The sequence below is a fragment of the Bos mutus genome, chromosome 3 (assembly GCF_027580195.1).
Source record: "Bos mutus isolate GX-2022 chromosome 3, NWIPB_WYAK_1.1, whole genome shotgun sequence".
Lineage (NCBI taxonomy): Eukaryota > Metazoa > Chordata > Mammalia > Artiodactyla > Bovidae > Bos > Bos mutus.
In genome coordinates, this window is record NC_091619.1 from 77,643,217 (window position 1) to 77,668,235 (window position 25,019).

At 37.0% G+C, this 25,019-nt stretch overlaps 1 protein-coding gene across 3 annotated transcripts in view; it reads right to left on the bottom strand.

The window, feature by feature from the left end:
- Positions 1 to 24,549, bottom strand: part of LEPR (leptin receptor) — a 93,772-nt gene extending 69,223 nt beyond the window's left edge. The window contains exons 1-4 of one of the 3 annotated variants that reach the window (XM_070367889.1): positions 24,342 to 24,549; positions 23,984 to 24,028; positions 4,963 to 5,034; positions 1,072 to 1,401 (exon numbers count right to left, since the gene is read on the bottom strand). In XM_070367889.1, the coding sequence (XP_070223990.1) occupies positions 1,072 to 1,401; positions 4,963 to 5,002 (370 nt within the window). In that variant the 5' untranslated portion in view covers positions 5,003 to 5,034; positions 23,984 to 24,028; positions 24,342 to 24,549. The other 2 variants (XM_070367888.1, XM_070367890.1) reach the window with 2 other exon arrangements.
- Positions 24,550 to 25,019: the final 470 nt, after the last annotated feature.

A 25,019-nucleotide genomic window follows, 5' to 3' on the forward strand; every position in this document is an offset into this window, starting at 1 on the left:
TGAATAGTTATGCTTTATCCTTACTCCTAACCTGATCTCAACAAACTATTTCTTCCATCTAATCAGTGGTGCTTTGGCACTACAAGGGACATGTGGCAAAGTTTGGAGATCCATTTTGATTGTCACAACTGCTGAGTGAGTGTTACAGGCATCAGCTGGGTAGAAGCCAGGGATGCTTCTAAACATCCCGTGCTTGAGCTTAGCGGCTCAGTTATGTCCGACTCTTTGCGACTCTATGGACTGTAAACCGCCAGGCTCCTCTGTCCATGGGATTCTCCAGGCAAGAATACTGGAGTGGGTTGCCATTTCCTTCTCCAGGGAATCTTCCCAACCCAGGGATCAAGTCCATGGCTCCTGTGTCTCCTGCATTGCAGGTGGATTCTTTACCACTGAGTCACTGGTATAACGCACAAACCAGTCCCCCATAACCAAGAATCACCTGGCCCACAATGTCAAAAATTTTGAGGCTGAGAAATTCTGATGAACCCTACACAGGAGTACTATATTGATATATGCCTTTATTTTCATATTATAGATGTTTATGGTGCTAAGTCAATTGTCTCTGTTCTATTTAGCTCTTCCAGAAGGCTTGGAGATAATTTTGTTGTTTATATTTCCAGATGCAAAATTATTAATTACACTAGCTACATTCAGTATACATTACACTTAAATAACAAGAAAAAAGTGATTTAAAATATATGCATTGGCTACTCAGATTCCTTACTTGCTTCAGAATTTAATTCAACAGGATTATCTGCCATTTGATATTTTATCTATTTAAAAAGAATAAGATACACTTTTTATTTTAAAGCAAATTTAGAAGACTATAAAAATATATTTTAAGGTTAAAAAATTCCCTCATTTACATTTTTATTTCCATGGGACATAAAATAACTGGGGACTTATTAGTTTGGTCACATGATAATCCTAATTTTATCACTAATATAAAATGGTAATATTTACTCAGAATCACATCCAGAGACATCTATTTCACACAAGTTTCAGAGAATGAAAATATTTTATCCAATATAGTTAAGTAACAACTAATGCTTGGAACATTAAAATACTTACCTGTTTGCTGAAAAACTAAAGAATTTACTGTTGTAACAAATGCCTTCCCTTCAATGTCATCTGTATATACAGAGCAGTTTTTATCTTCCTCGCTCCATAAGCAACAGTGGAAAGGTGTTCTGGATGATAAGTTAGATAAGTAGGTACCACTTGAATTAAGCTTAGTTTCAACAACTGCCTCATAACGTCCATTCAAATTTGAAGTGTTCTTTGAGATTCCAGGAGGAAAGAGGAAGTCATATGTTGTATTTGATGGCATGCAAGACAACTTAAATTTCCAGGGAGTAATTGGATATGCCAAGTTAAATGCAGTTATTACATAAATAAATTCTGTTAGGACATTTAAAAGACACAGAGAAAAGCAATTAATCATTTTGATTAAGATATCAATAGGAAGTATCTAAGAGTAAATGATGTAGTTCTCAATAGTTATTATTAAACTTTCTAAGTGCTCAATCAATGCCTAATGCATAACTCGGTGCTTCCATTGAACACTGTGTTATACTTAAGAGGGTACATTTACTTATGGAGATAACTTGACTCTTTAGCAACCCTTTTTGGAAATTCACACTTCATTTACCCCATTAATCTAACAATTCATATTTATATTTTAATGAAAGTAAATTACAGCTAAACTCAATTTCCTTTACCAAAAAAATAAATAAATTACTCTAATGGACTTCCAGCCTAATGGCATCTGGATGTGCAATTATATAAGCAAATATTAAAGTGCTGTTTTAATATTTCTTAAGGAGAATAATGCCAAAATGTTAACACTACTTTCAATGAGTGATTTTAGAAAGGGTCTGTCTTCAACATCAGAACAGCTGGATGATTTCCTGAATATGCCCATGATTCTCCAGATATGCAATATCACGTAAGATATGTCCTTAGTATCCTCCAATAATTGATGAACAATGACAGACTTCTTACAGGAAACATTCACTGCTGATTAAAGATAATGTATCACTCACCCATAAAATTAAGAACAATTTTATAAACCTGTACCCTTCCAGAAAACCTTAAAAGTGATACTTGTTTTTTAAATAATTGTTTGAAAATAAAATAATTAATTCTCCATAATTCTTTCTTTTACAAGTTATTCTAATCATCCAACAATTGTGTTGCCTCATATACAAAGCAATGCAGAATAAGAATTCTAAGAATTTTGCATGGCGTCTATAGAGTGAGACCTTTGAAGGATTATGGTAAATGTTAAAATGTGAGAAAACAGAAATTTTTAAAATCAGTTCACAAAAGTGCTATTCTAAATTACAAAAGTAATACATGTAAAAATATTCAAATACACAAGTAATGACTCTTAACTTTGGTTTCTAGAGCATTCTATAAATATTAATAGAAATATGTATCAGATATAAAAATTAAGGCAAAAAGGACTATCATGAACTAATTTTATTTTTCCCACACTGAACAATTAGGTATCATAACATCATCAAAAGTGAATCATCGCTGCAATTGTGATCCTTTGGACTCAATCCTTCTAACATGTGTTTTTGAAATTAGAACTTCTCACTAAAAAGAAATTAGGGTGTTTCTTTCATTTTACAAAACAATAAATACTAATTAAGAACATTATAGTCTCTAGCTGCACATGGAAGATTCAGTTGACTAAACTGAAATTAGCATAAAATCCTCAAAGTATTTGAAAATTAAAATGTAATACTGAATGTCACATGGTAACTACTGAATCAGCTTAATTAAAAGATGATTCTATTTTGTTTACATGCTTCCTTTGCAAATGATATTTCTTTCCCCAAAAATGAACCCTAAATGGCAAGGAGTCCAGAATATTCATCTGAAGGCATAAGTTTATGTTATCATATGATATGTATTGTCATATGTTATACATTAAAGCCCCAGACATCTTCTGATTCACAAAACTTGACCAAACCACAAACCTTTTGAAAAACCAATGTAAAACATTACCATGGAACCTAATAAAAATTAGAAACTATAAAAGAGAGGGTTATCTTTCTTTGATAGTCCCTTGTGGCCCAGTTTTTCTGAATTCTGTAACAGTGGAATTATTCTGGATATTTTCTGTAGCTACATAGCTGGCTAGCATGACAAACAATAATATGTGTAAGATAGAAGAGCCATAGGAAAGCTTCTCAGGGCACCTTTAAAGACTAGTGTAACCAAAGAGATGCTCAGAACCAGTTGATTCACATGTAATGGTTGCTAGGGGGGAAAAAAAGGGTTTTCCTAAAGACAGCCTGACTTTAATTTCAAAGACTTGGAACACAATCTAAATTAGATGATTTGAGTTTAAAGAAAATAAAAATATTTCTAGAATGCTGTAAGAAACCATTGAGAACAGTACAATGCATGGGTTCAGGCCATTGACCCTCTAAGCAGTAGAAAATTTGCATATAACTTGTAGTTGGCCCTCCCTATACACAGTTCCTCTGTATGCACAACTTCTCTGCATCTGCAGATTCCACTAACCTTGGACCGTGCAGTACCGTGGTATTCACTATTTTTAAAAAATCCAAGTATAAGTGGACCTGAGAAAACCATAGCTATATACTCAAAAGTTACTGGCATTGTGTGACTACTTTCAAACAGAAGCCTGTCATGCTTCACAGAAAGTTAAAACACAAGATTTTAAAAGAATGCTTTCTCTCCAGGATATTCCTGCAATAAGTAGGAGGAAGACTAGTATACATTTAATTTTTGAACATAATCTTCTGGTGGTAGTCAATGTGGGAATTCCCAAGGCATACACAATCCATTGATAATATCCCCTTATAACATTATCTTGTTATTGTTTACCAGATTCATAATGGGGAATACCTTTTAAATGACATTTCTTTTCCATTTTAGAATAAATCTGTTATTCTATAGGATAGCCATTTATTTTAAATATTATCGCCAAGTAAACCAGTCCTAGATAAAGAGAATTAAAGTTTTGATGATCATCTGATACATACATATTTGTAATTTAATAATGCTACATTTGCTAAATAAAACCAAAATATTTAAATGTCATTATACCTTATTTCCAAGTAAAGGAATGATAATGCATATCTTTGGCAGGAATGCAATCAAATGTGTGTTAATCAGTCATGTCTGACTCTTTGTGACCCCATGGACTGTAGCCCACCAGGCTCCTCTGTCCATGGAATTCTCCAGGCAAGAATATTGGAGTGGGTAGCCATTCCCTTCTCCAGGGATCTTCGTGACCCAGGGATTGAACCTGGGTCTTTACTGTCTTAGCTACCACTTACATACTCATGTTAGACTGCAAAAGGCAAAAAGCTTGGAGGAGATTTCACAGTACCTATCAAATTCAAACTTGTATTTACTACTCAACATAGAAATTCCTCTTCATAAATTAACCTATAGAAATACTCTCCCAAATACACAAAGATGTATGTAATATGAATTTCAATGTAGCTTAATTTATTACAGAAAAAGAAATGTCTAACAATGGGAATTGTTCAAATAAGTTTATAATGTAAGGTATATTCCTAAAGTTCATTGTTATGCAATCATTAAATAAATATGTATATTAATGAACACTAACAAGAAAAGTTATGAGGATAAACTGGAAAACTGTTAAGCAGGAAAAAGAAAAATACAGAATAGACAGACCAATTCTATTTTTGTGACTGGAGATATGAATGTGTGTGTGTGTGTGGTGGGGGGAGGGTATGTTTCTGGAAGGATACCCATCATACTGTTTCCAGGAGGCTGGGAAGAGTATTCATTTTCACACTTCTATTTTTGTTTGGTTTGCATTTTTAATCAAGGGCAAGAGAATTCCTAACTGGAAATGGGAAATTTAGTCAGCCAATAAACGAAACAACATCTCTAAGGGTAAAATCTCTACCTCATATATGGACATTTTAAAAGCAAATAACTTACCCCAATGTAACAAAGCCACACAGAATTTTTGACAAATCATCTTCAGAGAAGTACACCTAAAAAACAGTAAATCTAAAACCAGTACACACACAAATTAAAAAAATAACATATACACAAGCCACCTATGGGAAAATATAAAAGGAAAAGGATTAAAATTAAGAATTATTTAAACTGTAATCCGATAATAATACTCTGGATCAGTATCAGCATTTAACAGTATTTACATTTACAGAATGTAAAACTGTAAGTTTTAGGTTCATTCCTATGCACATGCTATTTTACAGAGTTAAAACATAAGCAATACATTCATATATGGCTTAATCAAAAAAATGGCAATGTTCCTTCATTACATGACAAATCAGGACAGGTATCATAGATGAGACTGAATTTTTACCTAAACAAAAAAAGCTTACAATGCCAAATAAATATGTACAGCTGACCTAACATCATAAATATCACACTCTTCATTTTTGTGTGTGTGTATGTGTGCTCAATTCTTAACTTCCTTTCATTTCCTAAAGTCTTTATCTTTATTATAATACCACAAAGTTGAATGATTATAGCATAGGTAATGAACTGCATATTTATTTCCAATGAAGAGAAATTTTTGCAACATGGTTTTGGAAACCCCTGTCGCAGAGTCAGGCATGACTGAAGTGACTTAGCTCACACACAATATTCACATTAGCAACTTATCGGTAATTCAAGGAGAGTTTGATGGCTTCATATATGCAGATGATAGGGATGACTTCAGAGACAAACTTTCCCATGAATTCTATCCAATTTGAAATATACCACGAATAAGATTATTTTTACTACTATGTCATGAAATCGAATGAGAGTATAATTTAAATATATTTACCTTAGATTTATAAGGAAACATTAAAGGCTTTTGGTGTTCTAGTCTTTTTTATTATCTCATATTTGGGATTCAGTTCACTATATGAAAATTAATCTGAGGTAAAAAGCCCTGAATTAGGTATCAGAAGTCTTGGATGCCAATCGAGGCCCTTTTGATTAATCAGGTGTAAGACCTGGGACATCACTATTCTTGATCTTGATCTCAGCTTCCTTATCAGACTGAAGGACCATCCCTACAATCCCTTTCAGAGCTGCTTATGATTCTGAGAGGCTTTAGTTTTTTTGTTTTTTTGTTTTTTTTCTTTTTTGGGCTTCCCTTGTGGCTCAGCTGGTAAAGAATCCACCTGCAATGTGGAGACACGGGTTCGATCCCTGCCTTGGGAAGAGCCCCTGGAGAAGGGAAAGGCTACCCACTCCAGTATTCTTGCCTGGAGAATTCCATGGACTGTACAGTCCATGGGCTGGCAAGGAGTCGGACACGACCGAGCGACCAGCACCTTCACAATCTGTAGAGTTAATTATCATTCATTCTCTACCCTTAGAATCTGTAACACTGTACTTGAATAGAGAAATAATCCCTGGGAGCTTTCTGAACATTTTTAGTACAAAATCTTTGCTTAAAAAGGGGGAAATAAGTCTCCTTTAAGAATACATTACTTTTATTTGGAAAATACAACAGCAGTAATTGTTTTATTCACTTGTAACAATTTCACGATCCTAAAACTTACATACCAATGCATCTTTCTGTCTGGAAATCCCACTGCCAGGGAGCTTGTTTACATGTTTTGCAAGGAAGAGAACAGAAGGAAGTGAATATTTATTATGTTAAGCCCTGTGCTGCTGCTGCTGCTAAGTCGCTTCAGTCGTGTCCGACTCTATGCGACCCCATAGACGGCGGCCCACCAGGCTCCCCCGTCCCTGGGATTCTCCAGGCAAGAACACTGGAGTGGGTTGCCATTTCCTTCTCCAATGCATGAAAGGGAAAAGTGAAAGTGAGGCTTTAGTTTAAAACAGAAATCACAGCTTGATCACAAAGAATATTATAAAGTATTAAGTGAGAAACACATCTTATAAGTTGTATCTGAGAACTGGTAGCATGTGACAAGCAAACAGAAAAACACGCTTGTTTAGTTCACAACTTAAATGACTCTTAGGAAAAAGATGGGTGAGTATTACCATTTTGTAGTCTGGTAAATTTGTTTGTCAGACTCTGAGTTTTTCACCAGAATTTTTGTTCTTTACACACTTGATCCCACAATGTATCTTAAGGATTTCTAGAAACCAATTTAGTGTGGCATCTTCATTATCTAATGGTATTAAATGTGTGCAAAGTCCTCCCAGCTTTTTTTATGCTACCTCTTTCTGATACAACATTGTCTCATAGAATAAACCTAAAGGCAATTTCATAATCAGGGTATGTCACAAATACACATATCACTAGACTAAGTGTTTTGACTGAGCTGACTAGTGACTAAGTAATTCAGTCCAATAATTGATTTGACTCACTTTAATTCAACTGATTCACTGAGTTAAGTGACCAAATAGATCATATTGTTCTTCCTTACATAAGACAACCATTCTTTTATTTAAACACATTTGCATAATTAATTCCTCCCCAAGGTAGAGAGTGGGGAATAAGATCAAGTGATTCATAACCAACCAATAGCATTTCCAGAAAAACAGACTAAAGAGAAAATAATCAGTGAAATAATATAAGAAAATTTCCCAGAACTGATGAGACTCAAGTCTTTAAACTGGAAAAAAAAAAAATCTAGCAACTTCCAAGGAAAAGGAATGGAAAACAAAAATCCATTCCTAAACATACCATTTAAAAATTGCAGAAGAGAAAAGAAGAGTTTCCAGAGAAGAAAAAAATAACCAAAGCAATGAGAACCTAATTAAAACAAATGTTTCATCTCAAAACACAGAATTACAGAAAGCTATCTAGAATGACGATGGAAAATTATTTGCAGTTTAAAATTCTATTAGCCAATCAAGAAAGTATCTGAACAAAACAAATAAATTTAAACAACACAATGACTTAGAAAATTTACATCCTGTGAATCTCTTTCTCCGAAGTAACTTTATGATGTATTCTAACAAAATGAGGAGTAAACCAGGAAAGGACTGGGGATTTGGGATCCTGAAAAGCTTGACTACAAGCCAATTGATGGCTCTGCAGTCTTGAGAATGACCTGTCCAGATAGCAGATGGAGTACAGGTGACCCCTGAAAGGAAAAGGCCAGGATAAAGGAAGGCAACTCAAAACATACTACGATTCTGAAGCTGCAAAAATTTGAAAATAAAACAAGAAATCAGAATTACACAAGGGAAAAAAGAAAGTCATAGTCTAAATTTGAAGCCACCAGTCCAAATAAGAATATGAGTTCAAAATAGACTTCAAAACAAAGAATGGAATGGATTCCAAAAAATAAAGAGAATGAGTAAAACACTGAAAATTAAGAATTAATAAATAAGACTCATAAATCTTCTAGAAGAAAAAAATAAGTTAGCTGGAAAAAAGCTTTATAAAAAGTCCTGATCTAAATATGAACTCTAATAAAATATGGCACAATTTTAAGCAAACACTGGAATTAATCCATTTGAAAGAAGGAAGATCCCTTTAACCTTGATTCTAGGAATATTCTCCATTGGGTGGCTTAGAAGTCATACTGAGCAAAATATGATTCTAGGACTCTTCTTGGTTCTGTGATGAGTAATACAAAGTTCTAAAAGCATTAATGCTGCTATTTATTGATTTTTCAATTTTTTGGCCTAATCAATAGACAAAAATGAAAGACTTAATTACAAATATTAAACATAAATATCATCAGTATTCTCACTGTACAGTTGTCAAAATTATAGTAGTATAAAAAAATAGGGGTGGTATAATTATAAAAGGAGAGATGGTGAGAAGGCAAAGGGTGGAAATAGCCCAACCTCTTGAAGTAATGAGTCAAGAGAAACTATCTATAGTGAATGAAACAAAAAAAGGTTGTGGAATTTAAATGTAACCAATAAAAGATGTCAGAAAATTAATATAATTATAATGGAGGAGAAAGAGAGAAAGGTGAAATTATTAAGATAAATTCCTTCCTACCATGGTATCTATTTAAAGGTTATAAATGAAAAGAAAAAAAGTCAGTATAACCATATTATTTAGCCTTACAGAGTTAGCCAAAGGAAAACCTAAAACCAAAAATGGTTCAAGTCAGTTGTTCTCAAAACCAGGAATAACAAAGTGAAGGGAGTGGGGTAAGGGACTGCTGTGCTTTATTACAGTAAGTTTCTGTAACTGTGTGCATGGATTATTTTCATGCAAACTTATTATTTTGTCCTTTTAATTAAATTAAAAGGTGCTATTGGATTTCAAAGAAGACAGCTACTAACAAAGTCCTAGGAGCTAATTAGAGGTTCACAGAAGTGGAATATTAGTTGAATTCCAAGAAATACAAAGGGAGAGAGTAGTGTCATATTTCTTCTAAGATTCACAATATTTTAACACCTCTGACAGCAGGATCTTTGCTAAAATCAATGTCATCTTATAACCACTTATGGCTTGGTAGCAGCTGTGATCTAGTTGTCACTGACTGCATATATACAAACTAATGACCGACTAGACAATTTTTAGCCATCAACATTTCAGTCAACAGACTATTTTAAAACCTTTTGAGGAAGGAAGGAAGATGAGCCTTGAGTATTGTCTGAAAACCTTTTGTGGACATCTTTTACTAAGATCAATATAGAGTCAGCATAAAATTTGTAAATAGACAAACAGAAAATCTCAGAAACCATGGTGAATCACTCTTTTATGAAGTTCAACATCACAAATAGTCTTGATAATCCAGGGAATGGTACCATTTAAGAAAACAGTGACATCAACAACACTGAGTTGAAAAGTGACTCAGAAAAACCAGATTCTGAATATGAAAAAGAATTCCTTAATGGATTTCTTTGACTTTTATTTTCCTTATGAAAGTGGTATGATATAAACAAAAATCTTTATCTAAATCATTCTAAGAGTCCTTTCAGTAGGTATAAAACTAAAATTCTAAATGATAAGAAAGCATTGTAAAAATAAATAGGCAGAGTTTTTCCTTTCTTAGCTGTACAAAAATGGTGGTGTATCTTAAAAATCCACGATGTCTTAGATTTAAAGAATTACAACCAGAAAGAGTGCTAATTAGTAGAAACTGAAGATTACTCTTAATTTGGATAAATCATAACAGATTCCAGAGAGGAGTGAGGATTTAACTGCCCTTTGAAGAATGAGGAGGAATATGATGCATATCATAAGTATCATTTTAAAAAAAGGTTTTCCTATAGAACCTTTGAAATGTTAAAACAAAGGTCAGCCAAAGGTATGGGTAAAAGACAATAGGAACTCTTGTGTAAGAGCTGATTTGCAAGTTCAGAATAGTATTCGTCAAAAGACCAAGAAACCATTTTCCCAGATGACTACTTTTTATAGAAGGAACATTTTTACATAGTTTGTCCTGTGTGAAAAGCTGTTCTTCCCCAAAGCAGACTTCTAACCAACAGTGTTACTGTAAAATACCCAGGTCACTAGAGAAATACTCAACTACCTCCTGGGTAGTCACAATCCTAACAGATAACATCTTAACAATAAAACCGGGCTTCCCCGGTGGTGCTAGTGGTAAAGAACCCGTCCGTCAACACAGGAGACTTAAGAGATGTGGGTTTGCTCCCTGGGTCGAGAAGATACCCTGGAGGAGGACACAGCAGCCCACTCCTAACAGCAACTATAATTATCAGGTGCTTATTATGTATGTGCCAGTATGTTTTCTCTATGTGTTTATGCATAGACACATACACTCACATGTGTATGTGCTATTTTTTCTCTTTCATCTCCTTCATGCTGAAACCAGTCTGGTTCAAAAATATTGTTGGTGCATACAGAAATCCAATTGTTTGATTATCTTCTAGGTTGAGACACCCAAATAACAGCTGCTAGTTAAAGTGAAATGAGAAAATATAATTCTGAGAAAAACTAAGTTGTCCTATGCCTTCACTAAACGGCTATTTGGTAACAGCTGTTCTTACACATGAGTTCACATTTTTAAAGCCTATTATAATACTATTATAGATGCTCCTGAGAATCTGTACTTGGCTCACATCTTTAGCTATTATCTAGCATAAACAGATAAAGCACTTATATATTTCCATAAACTTTATAGAAATTATTAGCCCAAGAGTAGAGTCAGTCAGTTACTCTCTCTCTCTCTTCTCTTCATTCCCTCCCCTCCTCCTTTTCTCTATATCTGTCTCACTCACTATTATACACACACACACACACACATATATATACACAGATTTTTTAAGTCTGTGCTATTTCTGGATTTTCTAATTGGCAAAGACTAAAATTAATATCAATGCCACAATGCCACTTTAGAGTGTCTCCAGCTGGGTCATTTTTATTTACTAGTCCATATAACCTTAGTTTGAATTAAAGAGGTCCATAGGTACCAGATACCATACTTGATCTTAGCCAAAAGACCAAGAAGCAATCCAGTAGTCATGTATGGATGTTAAGAGTTGGACTATAAAGAAAGCTGAGCGCCCAAGAATGGATGCTTTTGAACTGTGGTATTGGAGGAGACTCTTGAGAGTCCCTTGGACTGCAAGGAGATCAAACCAGTCAATCCTAAAGGAAATCGGTCCTGAAAATTCATTGAAAGGACTGATGCTGAAGCTGAAAGTCCAATACTTTGGCCACCTGATGTGAAGAACTGACTCTTTGGAAAAGACCTTGATGCTGGGAAAGATTGAAGGCAGGAGGAGATGGGGATGACAGAGTATGAGATGGTTGGATGGCATCACCAACTCAATGGACATGAGTTTGGCAAGCTCTGGGAGTTGGTGATGGACATGGAAGCCTGATGTGCTGCAGTCCATGGGGCTGAAAGGAGTCGGACACGACTGAGCAACTGAACTGATAGGTACCAGAAGGGGTTTCCCTGGTGGCTCAGTGGTAAAGAATCTGCCTGCAATGCAGGAGATGTGGGTTTGATCCCTGGGTCAGGAAGATCCCCTGGAGAAGGAAACAGCAACCCATTTCAGTATTCTTGCCTGGGAAATCCCATGGACAGAGGAGGCTGGTGGGCTACCACCAGCCTCCTACAGTTTGTGACCCCTACCGTTCATGGGGTCACAAAAGGATCAGACATGACTTAGAGACTAAAACCATCACCACCATAGGTACTAGGAATTTTCACTCAAATAGTTCTCAAATGTGTGACTCTCTCCTTAAAGACCATCCATGGTCCACAGACAATGGTTCCCATAACTCTATTCTCTCCTCAGCAAGTCTCCATGCTATGCTAACAGAGTTACAGCTTTAACCCAGTCAACTAGACCTCCCGAAGACACCAAAGCCAGGCAAATACTGTCCCACACTGACAGTGGTCTGTATTCACTTCAGAAGACATTTTATTGGTATCATAAAATTGTATAAGTGGGGTGAATCTAGCCTAGCAGTTCTATGAAATAACAAGTGACTTGCTGACTTTCATTCAGTGAGAATCAATATCCACAAAAATTTCACATAGCCTACCTTAGACATTGAGTGTTTGCATTCTGGAAAAGATTTTAAACTTATGAGTTCATAGCACTTAAATTTGACATTGATGTTTTACTACAGATTCAGCATTTCTGTGTCTGATATTTCTTACAAACACAAAATCTCACTTTAAAATATTACAATGGCATTAATCACATGTTTAAGCTCAGAAATATGGATTTAAGAGTTACAGGAGTGGACATTTCTGGTTTTCATTTTAAAGCCAACAGGAAGCATGAGGATAATCATAAGTCAGAACAACCTTAAAAAGGTTGTTAAACACATAAATATGTATTTTAAAACATCTCCTTAATAATACCCTATAGAAACAGAAATATAAGTGAAGAGAATCACTCCAAATTAATGAAAGTTTCCATTCAGCAGGAATATATAATAATTTTAAATGCATACATATAGTATAACTTCAAAATAACATATGCTTATTACAATGTAGCTTCAAAGTACATTGATATATGGTGAAAACTCAGAGTACCACAAGGAAAACAACAGATATCCACACACATGGTAGAAATTTTTAATACTTTCTCCTTAAAGAATGAATGGATGGGGAATGAAATGGCAATCCACTCCAGTATTCTTACCTGGGAAATCTTATGTACAGAGGAGTCTGGCGGGCTATAGTCCATGGGGTCCCAAAAGACTCAGACAAGACTTAGCAACTAAACAATAAAATGATTGTGTGCTACAGTTACATTTTTAAGTGCGTGCATTTGAACTGATAAAACAAATTTATATCAATTTATGTATAGAAACAAAAAAAAACAGAACAGCAAACATAAATACATGAGGATATATGACTGAAATAGTATTAACAAATGACACTGGAACAAAAACATTAACAAATTTGACATACATTGAACTCAGCTCCTCCAAACTGTAGATGGCACATTATTTTTAATCACCAGTGAGGTGTTTACAAAATCTGACCACATACAAAGACATAAGGCAAGTTACAAACAAATCCAAATTCTAAAATCATACAGATACAGACCACATTCTCTGTCCACAGTGTTTTTAAGGCAGGAAAAAAAATAACAAAAATATAACTACACAAATGTCATATATTAGGACAATAAAAATTGTTTTTGGTAATCTACAGGGCAAAAAAAGATAGAATCAAAATCAAAATACATTTTAAACTTATGATAATGAAAAAAGCATCTCAAAACTTAATTTCACACAGATAAAGCAGTATTGAGAGGAAAATTCAAAGTCAGAAAGAAACATCATTCTTAATGTGAAATGATTTATTCTGTGAGCACTTCAAAATAACATTATACCTGAGGTGCTAGGCAAGGCAGAAAGAGAAGTGGGAAAAGATTAAGGATTATAAAGAAAGAAACAAATTGCCATTATTCACGAATGACAATAAAAATGGACAATCCCAAAGAATCTATATGTAAGTTGTTAAACTTAGTTACAAAATTTAGCAAGATTGCTGGTGAAAAACATAAAACCAAGTATTTTAAATACTTCCCAACTTTTTATATGAGGCCAGTATTACTCTGACACCAAAACTAGACAAAGACATCACAATAAAAGAAACTACAGACCAATATCTCTCATGAATATAGATGCAAAAAATACTAGCAAACCAAACCCTCCAATGTATAAAAAGGATTATACACTGTAATCAAATATGATTTACCTCAGGAATGCAAGTTTCATTTAAAATATGAAAATCAATGTTTGATCAATCATAATAATAGAATAAAAGACATGACAAGTCAATAGCAAAAGCATTTGACAAATTCCAATGCTATTTCATGACAAAAAGATTCAACAGGACATAGAACTTCTCCAACTTGATAAAGCTGCATATGAATAACCCATAGTTTACATCATTATTGTTGCTGTTGCTTAGTCACTAAGTCATGTTCAACTCTTTGCGACCCATGGGCTGTAGCCTACCAGGCTCTTCTGTCCACGGAATTTCCCAGGCAAGAATACTGGAGTGGATTGCCATTTCTTTCTCTAAGGGATCTTCCTGACCCAGGGATAGAACCCACTTCTGCTTGGCAGGCAGATTCTTTACCACTCAGCCACCAAGGAAGCCCCGGCTAACATCATACTTAACGGTAAAAGACTGGCTGCTTCCCTGCTGAGTGAGTAGGATCAGATAACATTATTCACCTGCACTTTCTATTCAATTAGAGGTTTCAGCTAGGGCAATTGAGCAAGAAAAAGAAATAGAAAACATCTAAATTGTAAAGAGAAGTAAAAGTATCTTTATTCTCAAATGACATGATCTTGTACATAGAAAATACTAAGGAATTCACACACACAAAAATATTTCTGTTGTTCAGTCATTAAGTCATGTCTGACTATTTGCAACCCCAAGAATTACAGCATTCTAGGCTTCTTGTCCTTCACTATCTCCCAGAGTTTGTTCAAACTCATGTCCATTGAGTAATCAAACCAACTCATCCTTTGTCGCCCCTTCACCTCCTGCCCTCAATCTATCCCAGCCTCGGGGTCTTTTCCAATGAGTTGGCTCTTGGCATCAGGTGGCCAATGTCCTGCAACTTCAGCACCAGTCCTTCCAATGAATATTCAGGGTTGATTCCCTTTAGGACTGACTGGTTTGATCTATTTGCTGTCCAAGGAACTCTCAAGAGTCTTCTCCAGCACCATAATTCAAAAGCATCAGTTCTTCAGTGCTCAGTCTTCTTTATGGCTCAACTCTCACATCCATACATGACTACTGGAAAAACCATAGCTTTGACTAGATGGATCTTTGTTGAAAAGTAATGTCTGTGCTTATAATATACTGTCTAGATTTGTCATACCTTTTCTTCCAAAGAGCAAATGTCTTTTAATTTCATAGCTGCAGTCACCATTTGAAGTGATCTGGAGCTCAAGAAAATAAAATCTGTCACTGCTTCTCCTTTTTTGCCATCTATTTGCCATGAAGTGATGGGACCACAGTCCTAGTATTTTGAATGGCGAGTTTTAAACCAGCTTTTTCACTCTCCTCTTTCACCCTCATCAAGAGGATCTTTAGTTCCTCTTCACTTTCTGCCATTAGAATGGTATCATCTGCATATCTGAGACTGTCGATATTTCTCCTTGCAATCCTAATTTCAGTTTGTGATTCATCCAGCTCAGCATTTCACATGATGTACTCTGCATATAAGTTAAATAAGCAGGGTGACAATATGCAGCCTTGACATAAACCTTTCCCAATTTTGAACCTACAAAGCTACAGTAATCAAGACAATCAAACTAAGACCATGGCATCCAGTTCCATCACTTCATGGCAAATAGATGGGGAAACCATGGAAACAGTGACAGACTTTATATTCCTGGGCTCCAAAATCACTGCAGATGGTGACTACAGCCATGAAATTAAAAGACGCTTGCTCCTTGGAAGAAAAGCTATGACAAACCTAGACATAAGACATTATTTTGCTGACGAAGATCTGTCTAGTCAAAGCTATGGTTTTTCCAGTAGTCGTGTACAGATGTGAGAGTTGGACTATAAGGAAAGCTGAGCACCGAAGAATTGGTGCTCTTGAACTGTGGTGTTGGAGAAGAGCCTTGAGAGTCCCTTGGACTGCAAGGAGATCCAACCAGTCCATCCTAAAGGAAATCAGTCCTGAATATTCATTGGAAGGACTGATTTTGAGGCTGAAACTCCAATTATTTGGCCACCTGATGTGAAGAACTGACTCATTGGAAAAGACTCTGATACTGGGAAAGATTGAAGGCAGAAGGAGAAGGGGATGACAGAGGATGAGATGGTTGGATGGGATCACTGACTCAATGGACATGAGTTTTAACAAGCTCCAGGAGTTGATGATGAACAGGGAAGCCTGGCGTGTTGCAGTCCATGGGGTCACAAAGAGTTGGACACAACTGAGTGACTAAACTGAACTGAACTCAACTGAATCAAGACAATGTAGTACCTCATAAAAGGACAGAAATAGAGCAATGGAATAAAGCTGAGAGTCCAGAAATAAACCTTTTAAATGGTTTTTAACAAGACATCTAGACATGAGGAAAAAATGGTCTTTTCTATAAATGGTGCTGTGACAAGTAGATATCCAGATGCAAAGGAAATTGGTCCTTTCCTTCACTCTATATATTCAAAGTAATCAAAAACCAAAATATAAAAGCTAAAACTATAATATTCTTATAAGTAAAACATAGAAGTAAAACTCTTCAACCCTGAATTAGGTAATGGCTTTTTAGATATGATACCAAAATTAAGTATAAAAATAGATTAACTAGACTTAATTAAAATTTTAAACTTCGGGGTTTCAAAGGATACCTTCAAATAAGTGAAAAAGCCACAGGATGGGAGAAACTATTTGAAATTCTGTATCTTAAAAGAGATCATACACTATATAAAGAACTCTCATAACAACCACAAAAATAGACAAGCAATCCAATTAATAAACAAACAAAGAACATTTCTCAAAAAAGATATATAAATATCTTTTCATGGCCAACAAGCACATGAAAAAAAATGCTCAAGATCATCAGTCATCAGAAAATGCAAGTCAAAACCATGAGTATCACTTCACATTCACTATGATATCTTAAAGCTTTGGGTGGTAACAAGTGTTGACAAGGAGATGGAGAAATTAAAACCCCTATTAATACATTGCTGGTGGGAATATAAAATGTTGAAAACTTCTTTTGGAAAACAGGCAGATTTTCAAATGTTAAACATAATGTTGCCATATGACTGAGCAATTCTACTCCTAGGTATATACCCAAGAGATGAAAACATATGTTCACATAAAAACTTGTATGCAAATATTAGTGACAGCTCTATTCCTAATAGTCAAAAAATGGAAACTACCCAAATATTCATCAACTGATGAGTGAATGAACAAAATGTGGTGTATCCATATAATAAAATATTATTTGGCCATAAAAAGAATGAAGTATTTCCATGGAATCATGTTTTCAATGTAAACCCCAAGAAAATGTTTTTTTATGATTAAAAAAAAGAATGAAGCGCTGATCCATGATACAGCATGGATATATCTTAAAAATAGCATGCTAAGTGAAAGAATCTGTTCACCAAAGCCCCTATGATTTTATTAATATAAAATGTCCAGAATAAGCAAACCATAGACACAGAAAGTAAATCAATAATTTCCAGGGATCAGAGAAGGGAACATAGGGAGTGACTGCTAAGGGGTATGGGGTTGCTTTTGGGAGTGATAATAATGCTTTAAAGTTAAATAATGGTGACGGTTACATAACTGTGTTCATGTACTGAAAACCAGTGATTTGTACACTATAAAAGGAAAATTTTATGATATATGAATTATAGTCCAATAAAGCTATTGTTTTTAGAGGTCAAGTTTATTTCTCTATGGCAGTAGCAAAAAGACAATGAATTTTTTGAAAAGATATCATTTAAGATAACTTCAAAAATATGCAGTTTCTGTAAATAAATAGAACAAAATGTTCAAGGACTCCTAAGAGAAAAAGTGTACTATTATAATGGTTATAATATTGTCATGTCAGAGAAGATCTAAATATATTGAGAGACAGTCTTGTATTCTAAAACTGAATATTTACAAAGTATCAATTTCCTTTTAATTGTTTATAGACAAAATAATCTCAGTGGAATCTCCATTAAATTCCTAACAAACTTTTTAGAACTAGATAAGCCGATTTGAAAAACATATATGGAAAGATAAAGGGTCAACGAATGCTATAGCACTCCTGAAAAAACTGGACCAAGAGGGAGGATTTACTGCCCCACTTACCAGATAGCAAGACAATTTAAACCTGCAGTAATTAGAGAAAGAGACATAAAGAACAAATACAACACTCAGAAACAAACCCACACATATGTCAACACTTGGTATTTGAAAATACCAATAATAAGTATTTCTTGTTTTGAGCCACTAAATTTGAGGGTATCTTATTAAAACAAAAACAGATAACCAGTATTCACCTTTATTTTTCCTTTTAGCACAGAAGATTAACCTTCTCTGTCTCCTTGAAGTTAGGATTTCTTTTGCATCTAAAACATGAGTGCAAATCATTCATGTCACTTCCAGATGGAGGCATTTAAAGTTAGTTCACAATTCTCCACAATTTTCTCCATACTACATCAACTGGGAAAGTCCTGTGTTCCAGATTGTACAGAATGATAGCAGTTTTCCTGAATTTAGACTTCTAAGTTTCTGAAAATAGTTGTGCTGGAGAGATGTCCTAAACCAGAGGAAACTTTACTTGAATGACAAATAAATCTTTAGCACATTAAGTCAATGAGATTTGGGGATAATTTGTTACCAAAGCATAACCTAGCCTATTTTTACAGATACTAGGCTCCATCTCACTAGTAATTAAAGAAACAAAAGGCAATGAGATAATACATACCCACCAAATGGGCAAAAATTAAAGTTTCTGATAACACTAAATTTTGGCAGAGATGTAGAGGAATGAAAGTAGGAACATAAATGGGTAGAAACATGCTGGAAAAGCATGGCGTTGTCTAACAAAGCTGACATCTGCAAGCCCTGTGATCTAGTAATGTGACTAGGAGTTTTATACTCTAAAGACACAGAGGACAAGATGGTTGGATGACATCACCAACTCAATGGACATGAGTTTGAGCAAACTCCAGGAGATAGTGAAGGGCAGGGAAGCCTGGCACGCTGCAGTCCATGAGGTCACGAAGAGTCACTGAGCAACTGAACAACAAAAAGAAACTCCTACATCTAAGGACCATGACATTTGTAGAAGAAGAATCATAGGTGGTTTATTTATGACAGTAAAAGAAAGGAAAGGAGGGAAGGAGAGAGGGAGAAGAGAGGAGGAGGAAGGAGGAGAGAGGAGGAAGGGAGGAAGGACAAAGGGACGGAGGAAGGGAGAAAAAAAGAAAAAGGAGAGAAGGAAAGAAAAAAGGGAGAGAGGGAAGGAGAGGGTAGAAATGATCCAAATATCCTTAATCACAATGAGTAAAAAATAAAAGTATTATTTTCATAAAACAAAATATATCCAATAATAAAAATGAACAGTCACTGTCAGCAACAGCATTCAATCAACAACAACAAAAAAGTTACTAAGCTCCCCTTACATGCTTGGCTCTGTTTCAGGTACTAGGGATATAACAGTGAATAAAACAGGGGAAAAAAAAAAAATCCACCCTCATGGAGTCTGCATTCTAATAAAAATAAGACAGGAAAAAAAATGATTAATAATAAGCCAGTAAGTATTTTTAAATGTGGTAAGAACATGAGGAAAAGCTAAGGAAGGGGAGAGTGTTTTGCAAGGTAAGATGTGCAATTTAAACTATGATGACCAGAGTAGACCTCATTGAAAAGGAGACAACTGAACAAAAATTTGAAAGAAGTGAAAATAATAGATTAAGTCATGTGGATATCTGGGAGAAGAGCATCCCAGTCAGAGCAAAGATGGTCTCTGATATACTCAAAGAATAGCAAGGAGACCAGCGTGGCTGGAACTGAGTGAATAAGAGAAACAGCAAAGAAAATGAGATCAGATAGATAAAAGGGAGAGGAAAAAATAGGTAGCACTTTGTAGGTAATTCTAAGGAACATTTGAGATTGGAGATTCTGGAGGAAAAAAGTGACAGGATCTGCCACATGTTGTAAGCAGAGCTCTGATTACAATTTGAGACTGGATTATGGAGGGCAGAGGATGAAAGCAGGGAGACCAGTTAGGAGGTCCTTACAATAATCCATGTGGGACATGACGGCAGCTCAGGTTTGGATGATAGCCATGGAGGTGATAAGAGTAACTATATTCAGGAATTATTTCGAAGATAGATCAAAGAGGACCTCCTGACATATTACATCTAAGATATGAGGGAATGGGAGATATCAAAGATGACTCCCAGGTTTTGGCCTGAGCAGCATGAAGGATGAAGATAGGGAAGGCTGCAGAGAGGGCTTGGGTGAGATGAAGATCCCATTTGGAGCATGTTGAACTGGAGATCTCTTCTAGACATCCAAGTGGAAATGTTGAGCAGGCAGGTCTTTATAGACATAGAAGTCTAACGTTCAGGGAGATAACTCAAAGTTTCACCTACCATTTTGGAGTCATCAGTGCACAAATATAGAGTTTGCATGAAATCATCAAAGAGTATAGACAGAAAAGAACTCCCAAGAACTAGAGCTGAAGACAATCTAAGGTTAAAACCTCTGAGAGCAGAAGAGAGACCAGCAACGGGGAGAGAAAGTAATGGCTAGTGAAGAAGCAGGAAAAATCAAGAATACATGGTATCCTGGAGGCCAACAAGGAAATATCAGAGAGCAAAGGGTGATAACTGAGAGTGCTATCAACAGGGGACGTAAGATCAAAGGTGACAACTGACCACTGAGTTTGGGAAAGGTGATGTCACCGGTGACAGTGGGCAGAGTACTGAAAATGAGAGTGACAGAAGTAGGTTTAAGAGAGAAATGAAAAGGAATCAAATGATAGGGAATATAGACATCTCTTTTTAGAAGTTAATGCTTTAAAAGGGAGAGGAAATGGCTTAGTCTCATCAACATAATGTTAAGCGAGAGAATCTATGAAAGGATGCCTCCTGTGTGCATATAATTTTTTAAATAAAAGGAAAACTGTGATTAGGAAGGAACAAGAAAAAGGTTTCTGGGTATTGGCATGTTCTCTTATTTGTATGGTGAATAATGAGTATTTGCCTTGAATTATCTGTTACAATTACAAGACAGTTACAATTACAAACCAGTCAATCCTAAAGGAAATTAGTCCTGAATAGTCGTTGGAAGGACTGATGTTCCACCTGATGCGAAGAACTGACTCACTGGAAAAGACCCTCATGCTGGGGAAAATTGAAGGCAAGAAGAGAAGAGGACGACAGAGGATGAGATGGCTGGATGGCATCACCAACTCAATGGACATGAGTTTGAGCAGGCTCAAGGAGTTGGTGATGGACAGGGAAGCCTGGCGTGCTGCAGTTCATGGGGTCACAAAGAGTCGGACACAACTGAGCAACTGAACTCATTGGCTACAGTGATTTGCTATATTATTTGTAAACCAGTACCAACATTTGTTTTATGTACTCTTCTCCCTGCATATGTCATAGTTCAAAATATTTACAGATTAATAAGATCATGTGTGTGAAAAGACAACAAGATCACTATGGAGTTACAGAAGTTTTCAAAAATACTTGAGAAGGATAAATTATAACCAGACCAAATTTGAATTGAAACACCAAAAGGTTATATGTACTAGGTCTGTCCAGGAGGTGAACACTTGTAATTTAATTAAAACTGGAATTTGTAAATCACATAAAAATCTTGAATTAGAGCAGACTATAAGCCCTTTTCTTCATTTTTAACTCCACAGGACATATTTTTTAGTATGCATTTGGCTCTCAGTATGAAAAATGCGGTACAGTATCTGCCAAGGCAATTCTTTCCTTTCTCTGGATATTTTTTAAGTTCTATTTCTAAGACCCCCCTTGGGATACTGCCCTTCACAAACACAAACCTTTTAGTTACATAACAGTGATCTAACTGAAGACACGGCTGTTTTCTCTCGGTAATTTCATTACAAAAGAGAAGTAGAGCTTCTGCCAACGAGAATGGCCCTCCCAAACCATGAATGAGTTGGACTGTAAGCAGATCCATCCACTGTTTTCAGTTGTTTTCCAAGAGACTAGAAGCCAGGATATTTGAGTTCGACGACTCTCTGTTCATTCAACAACCAATTTCCTTAACTCTCTGGGTATCTCTTTCAAAGGCGATGATCGTTTACTTCACCAGAGACTATGATGGAAGACAAATGCCTGAATAATTGATGGCACTTCCAGTCCAAAGGTGAAAAGGCAAGGAAAATAAATTTAAATGTGTTTATTAAAGAGTAGGTACATACTAAATCACTTCAGTCAAACCTGACTCTTTGTGAGTCTATGAACTATGGCCCACCAGGCTCCTCTGTCCACAGGATTTTCCAGGCAAGAATACTGGAGTAGGTTGCTGTGCCCTCCTTCAGGGGATCTTCCTGACCCAGGGAACTACCCATCATCTCATGTCTCTTGCATAGGCGAGCAGGTTCTTTACTGCTAGAGCCACCTGGGAAGCCCTCATAAAAGACTGCTTCAAATTTATTCCACTCTCCCAGACAGAATAAAGAGCATGTGCAGGGTGTGAGCACATTATTTTATTTTAGATCAACACCACCAAAAAGAGCCACAGACATTTATAAACCTATCCTAACTACTGATGACTAAGTCTCAAATAATTTTGAATTAACAAGTAACAACAAAAGCTATCCTAACATTCTGTCTGCTAAAACAAGTCAACAGTTGGTTGTTGTCTGCTTTTTATCAAAAGGAAATAAAAATATCAGTGACACTTTATAGAACACACTTCCTGTACAACTTTGAGTGTGTGTGTCAATTCCTAATTTCAAGCTTATCTGTTTAGTTAACCTCTGCTATTTTTCTGGGATTCATTCCAAGACAACTAAAAGGCATTACTAAAATTGGCATCTATACTATTGAGCTTAATTTCTGACAGGCTCTAAAGTGTTCTGAAACCAATTTTTAATATTCTGCACACAATATCATGCTAAAAAGTAACAAACACTTCAAGAACAGTAATTGACCGGAAAGGTGCAATTTTTGTTTTCCTCCAAAACAATTTTTATTTCCTCCAAATATACCACACTGAAAGTGAATAGGTACTATACTAAAGCCACATGTTTTTGTTGTAGTGTTGCAAATATTAACTTCGAGTTGAATGTGATTCTTTAAGCTAGACTGAAAGATGATCTAATTATTTACATATAAACTATATATTTCTAAGCTAAAAAAGTGTTTTTCTCTTCAAATTTTGGTTGCAAAGCCTTAAACGCATAAACCATAAGTGCATATTACAAAAAATGCCAACATCAATACAGATTTTTTTTAATTTCATGAAATTGTAAAGCTAGTAATGTTTGTAAATGTTAAAAAGTCAAAGAATTATAAATGTTTAAGCTGGGAAACATTTTAGATATTATCAAGAGGCCCTCAGAATTGTAATCCAACCCTCTAACTTGACAGATGAGGAAACAGAGACCCAAAGAGGTTAAATGAACCACAGCTGTCACGGTAAATACAAATTATATCAAAAGCCAGATTTTCTGACTCCCAGTGCAGAGCTCTGAAAGAGCATTTGTCTCAACATACTTTAATATTTGAGGAAATGAAGGTTAACAGAGGACACTCAGGCAGCCCCTCAATATAAAGAATCCCCTCTGGCTTAAAAGAGCCAGTCTCCTCTAGTCCTTGCAAACCCAAGTTCTAGAAATAGCACCCCAAATAACGACTTTCTCAAATGGCCTCATCCTACCTGGGGTTTCCAAAGTGATTCCTACCTGGGGTTTCCAAAGCGATTCCTCAGCTGGGTCTCTTTTTCTCACACCTACAATCTCCCTTAAATAAGTGCTTTGGTTGGGATTGGGTTTTGTTGTTGTTTTGCTCTATTAATATGCTTGGGGAGAGCTTAGATGGTGGAAACATAAGCTCTGGGCTAAACCACCCCTACAGCACATTTGTTTTTCTTTTGTCATCCAAACCAACAAATCTTTCCTCCTCCGGGCCCCAGGGCTTACTGGTTTCCGTCGCAGTCCCTTCAGTTTCCAAAGTAGCGAGGAGACCTGGAAAAGAAGTTGGCCGGATGGCAAGTCCTTTCGGGGGCGCCGGGCAGGTTCGCGCCCAGGCTGGGCCGACTGCCCTCGGCCGCGCGCCCCGATGCTCCTCGCCCAGGGTTACCCCGGAGCGCCTGCCCCGGGGGAACCAGAGTCCCCGCCGACCCTCCAGTGACGCCGCCGGACCCGCCCCGGCCTCTCGGACCCCAGGTGGCTCGCGGGCTCCAGCCACCCGCGCGCGCGCCCGAGCGCCTGGCTCCTCGCCTGGCCAGGTGCAGGAAGAGGGAGCGGTGGGGGCGGCGGAGAGAGAGTTGGATCCCACCTCGAGGCCCAGGTCCCACCCAGGCGGAGGCGAAGATGACGGCGGCTCGGGGGCTCGGACACCTGCGTCGCTCGCGCTCGGACGGCCGTGGGCTCTGCTGTGGGGCGGCTCCAAACTCGTCGCGGAAGGTGCCGGGAAGCTCTCCGAAGAGAGGAGGCAGCGCAGTGTGGAAGGAGGGGCCGAGGGGGAGCGGAGGGAGAGACGGGAGTCGGAAGAGAGAGGTCGGGGCAGAGCCGGGTGGCCGCCTGCGCGCCCAGCGCCCTCCGCCACCGCTTCCCGGGCCAGAGGAGCGGCCCCCGAGCCGCCAGGGCGGCCGCGTAGGTGACGGGGGTGGCAGCGCGGATGCGGCTGCCCCTGGTGGCGGGCACGAGGAGGAAAAGCGAGGGGTTTGGAAAGAAGGACCCTCTGCCCGCAGGGAAGCCTAGAGTCCAGGCAAACCCACGAGAAAGGTGGCACAGCTTCTTTACCCAACAGTCAGCTGCAGTGCCCACACTGAACCGCGGGTCTCAGACCCTGGGCTGGGCATTGGGATTCCCTCCGTCCCTCCTACTTCCAGACTTCCAAGCCTTTGTGCATCAGGTGTGCAATATGCTACAATGAAGATCTCCATAACTGAAGGGTGTGGGAAAGAAAAGCGAAATGGAAAGATCAGAAGCGGTGAGGTAGTGAGTTTCCTGT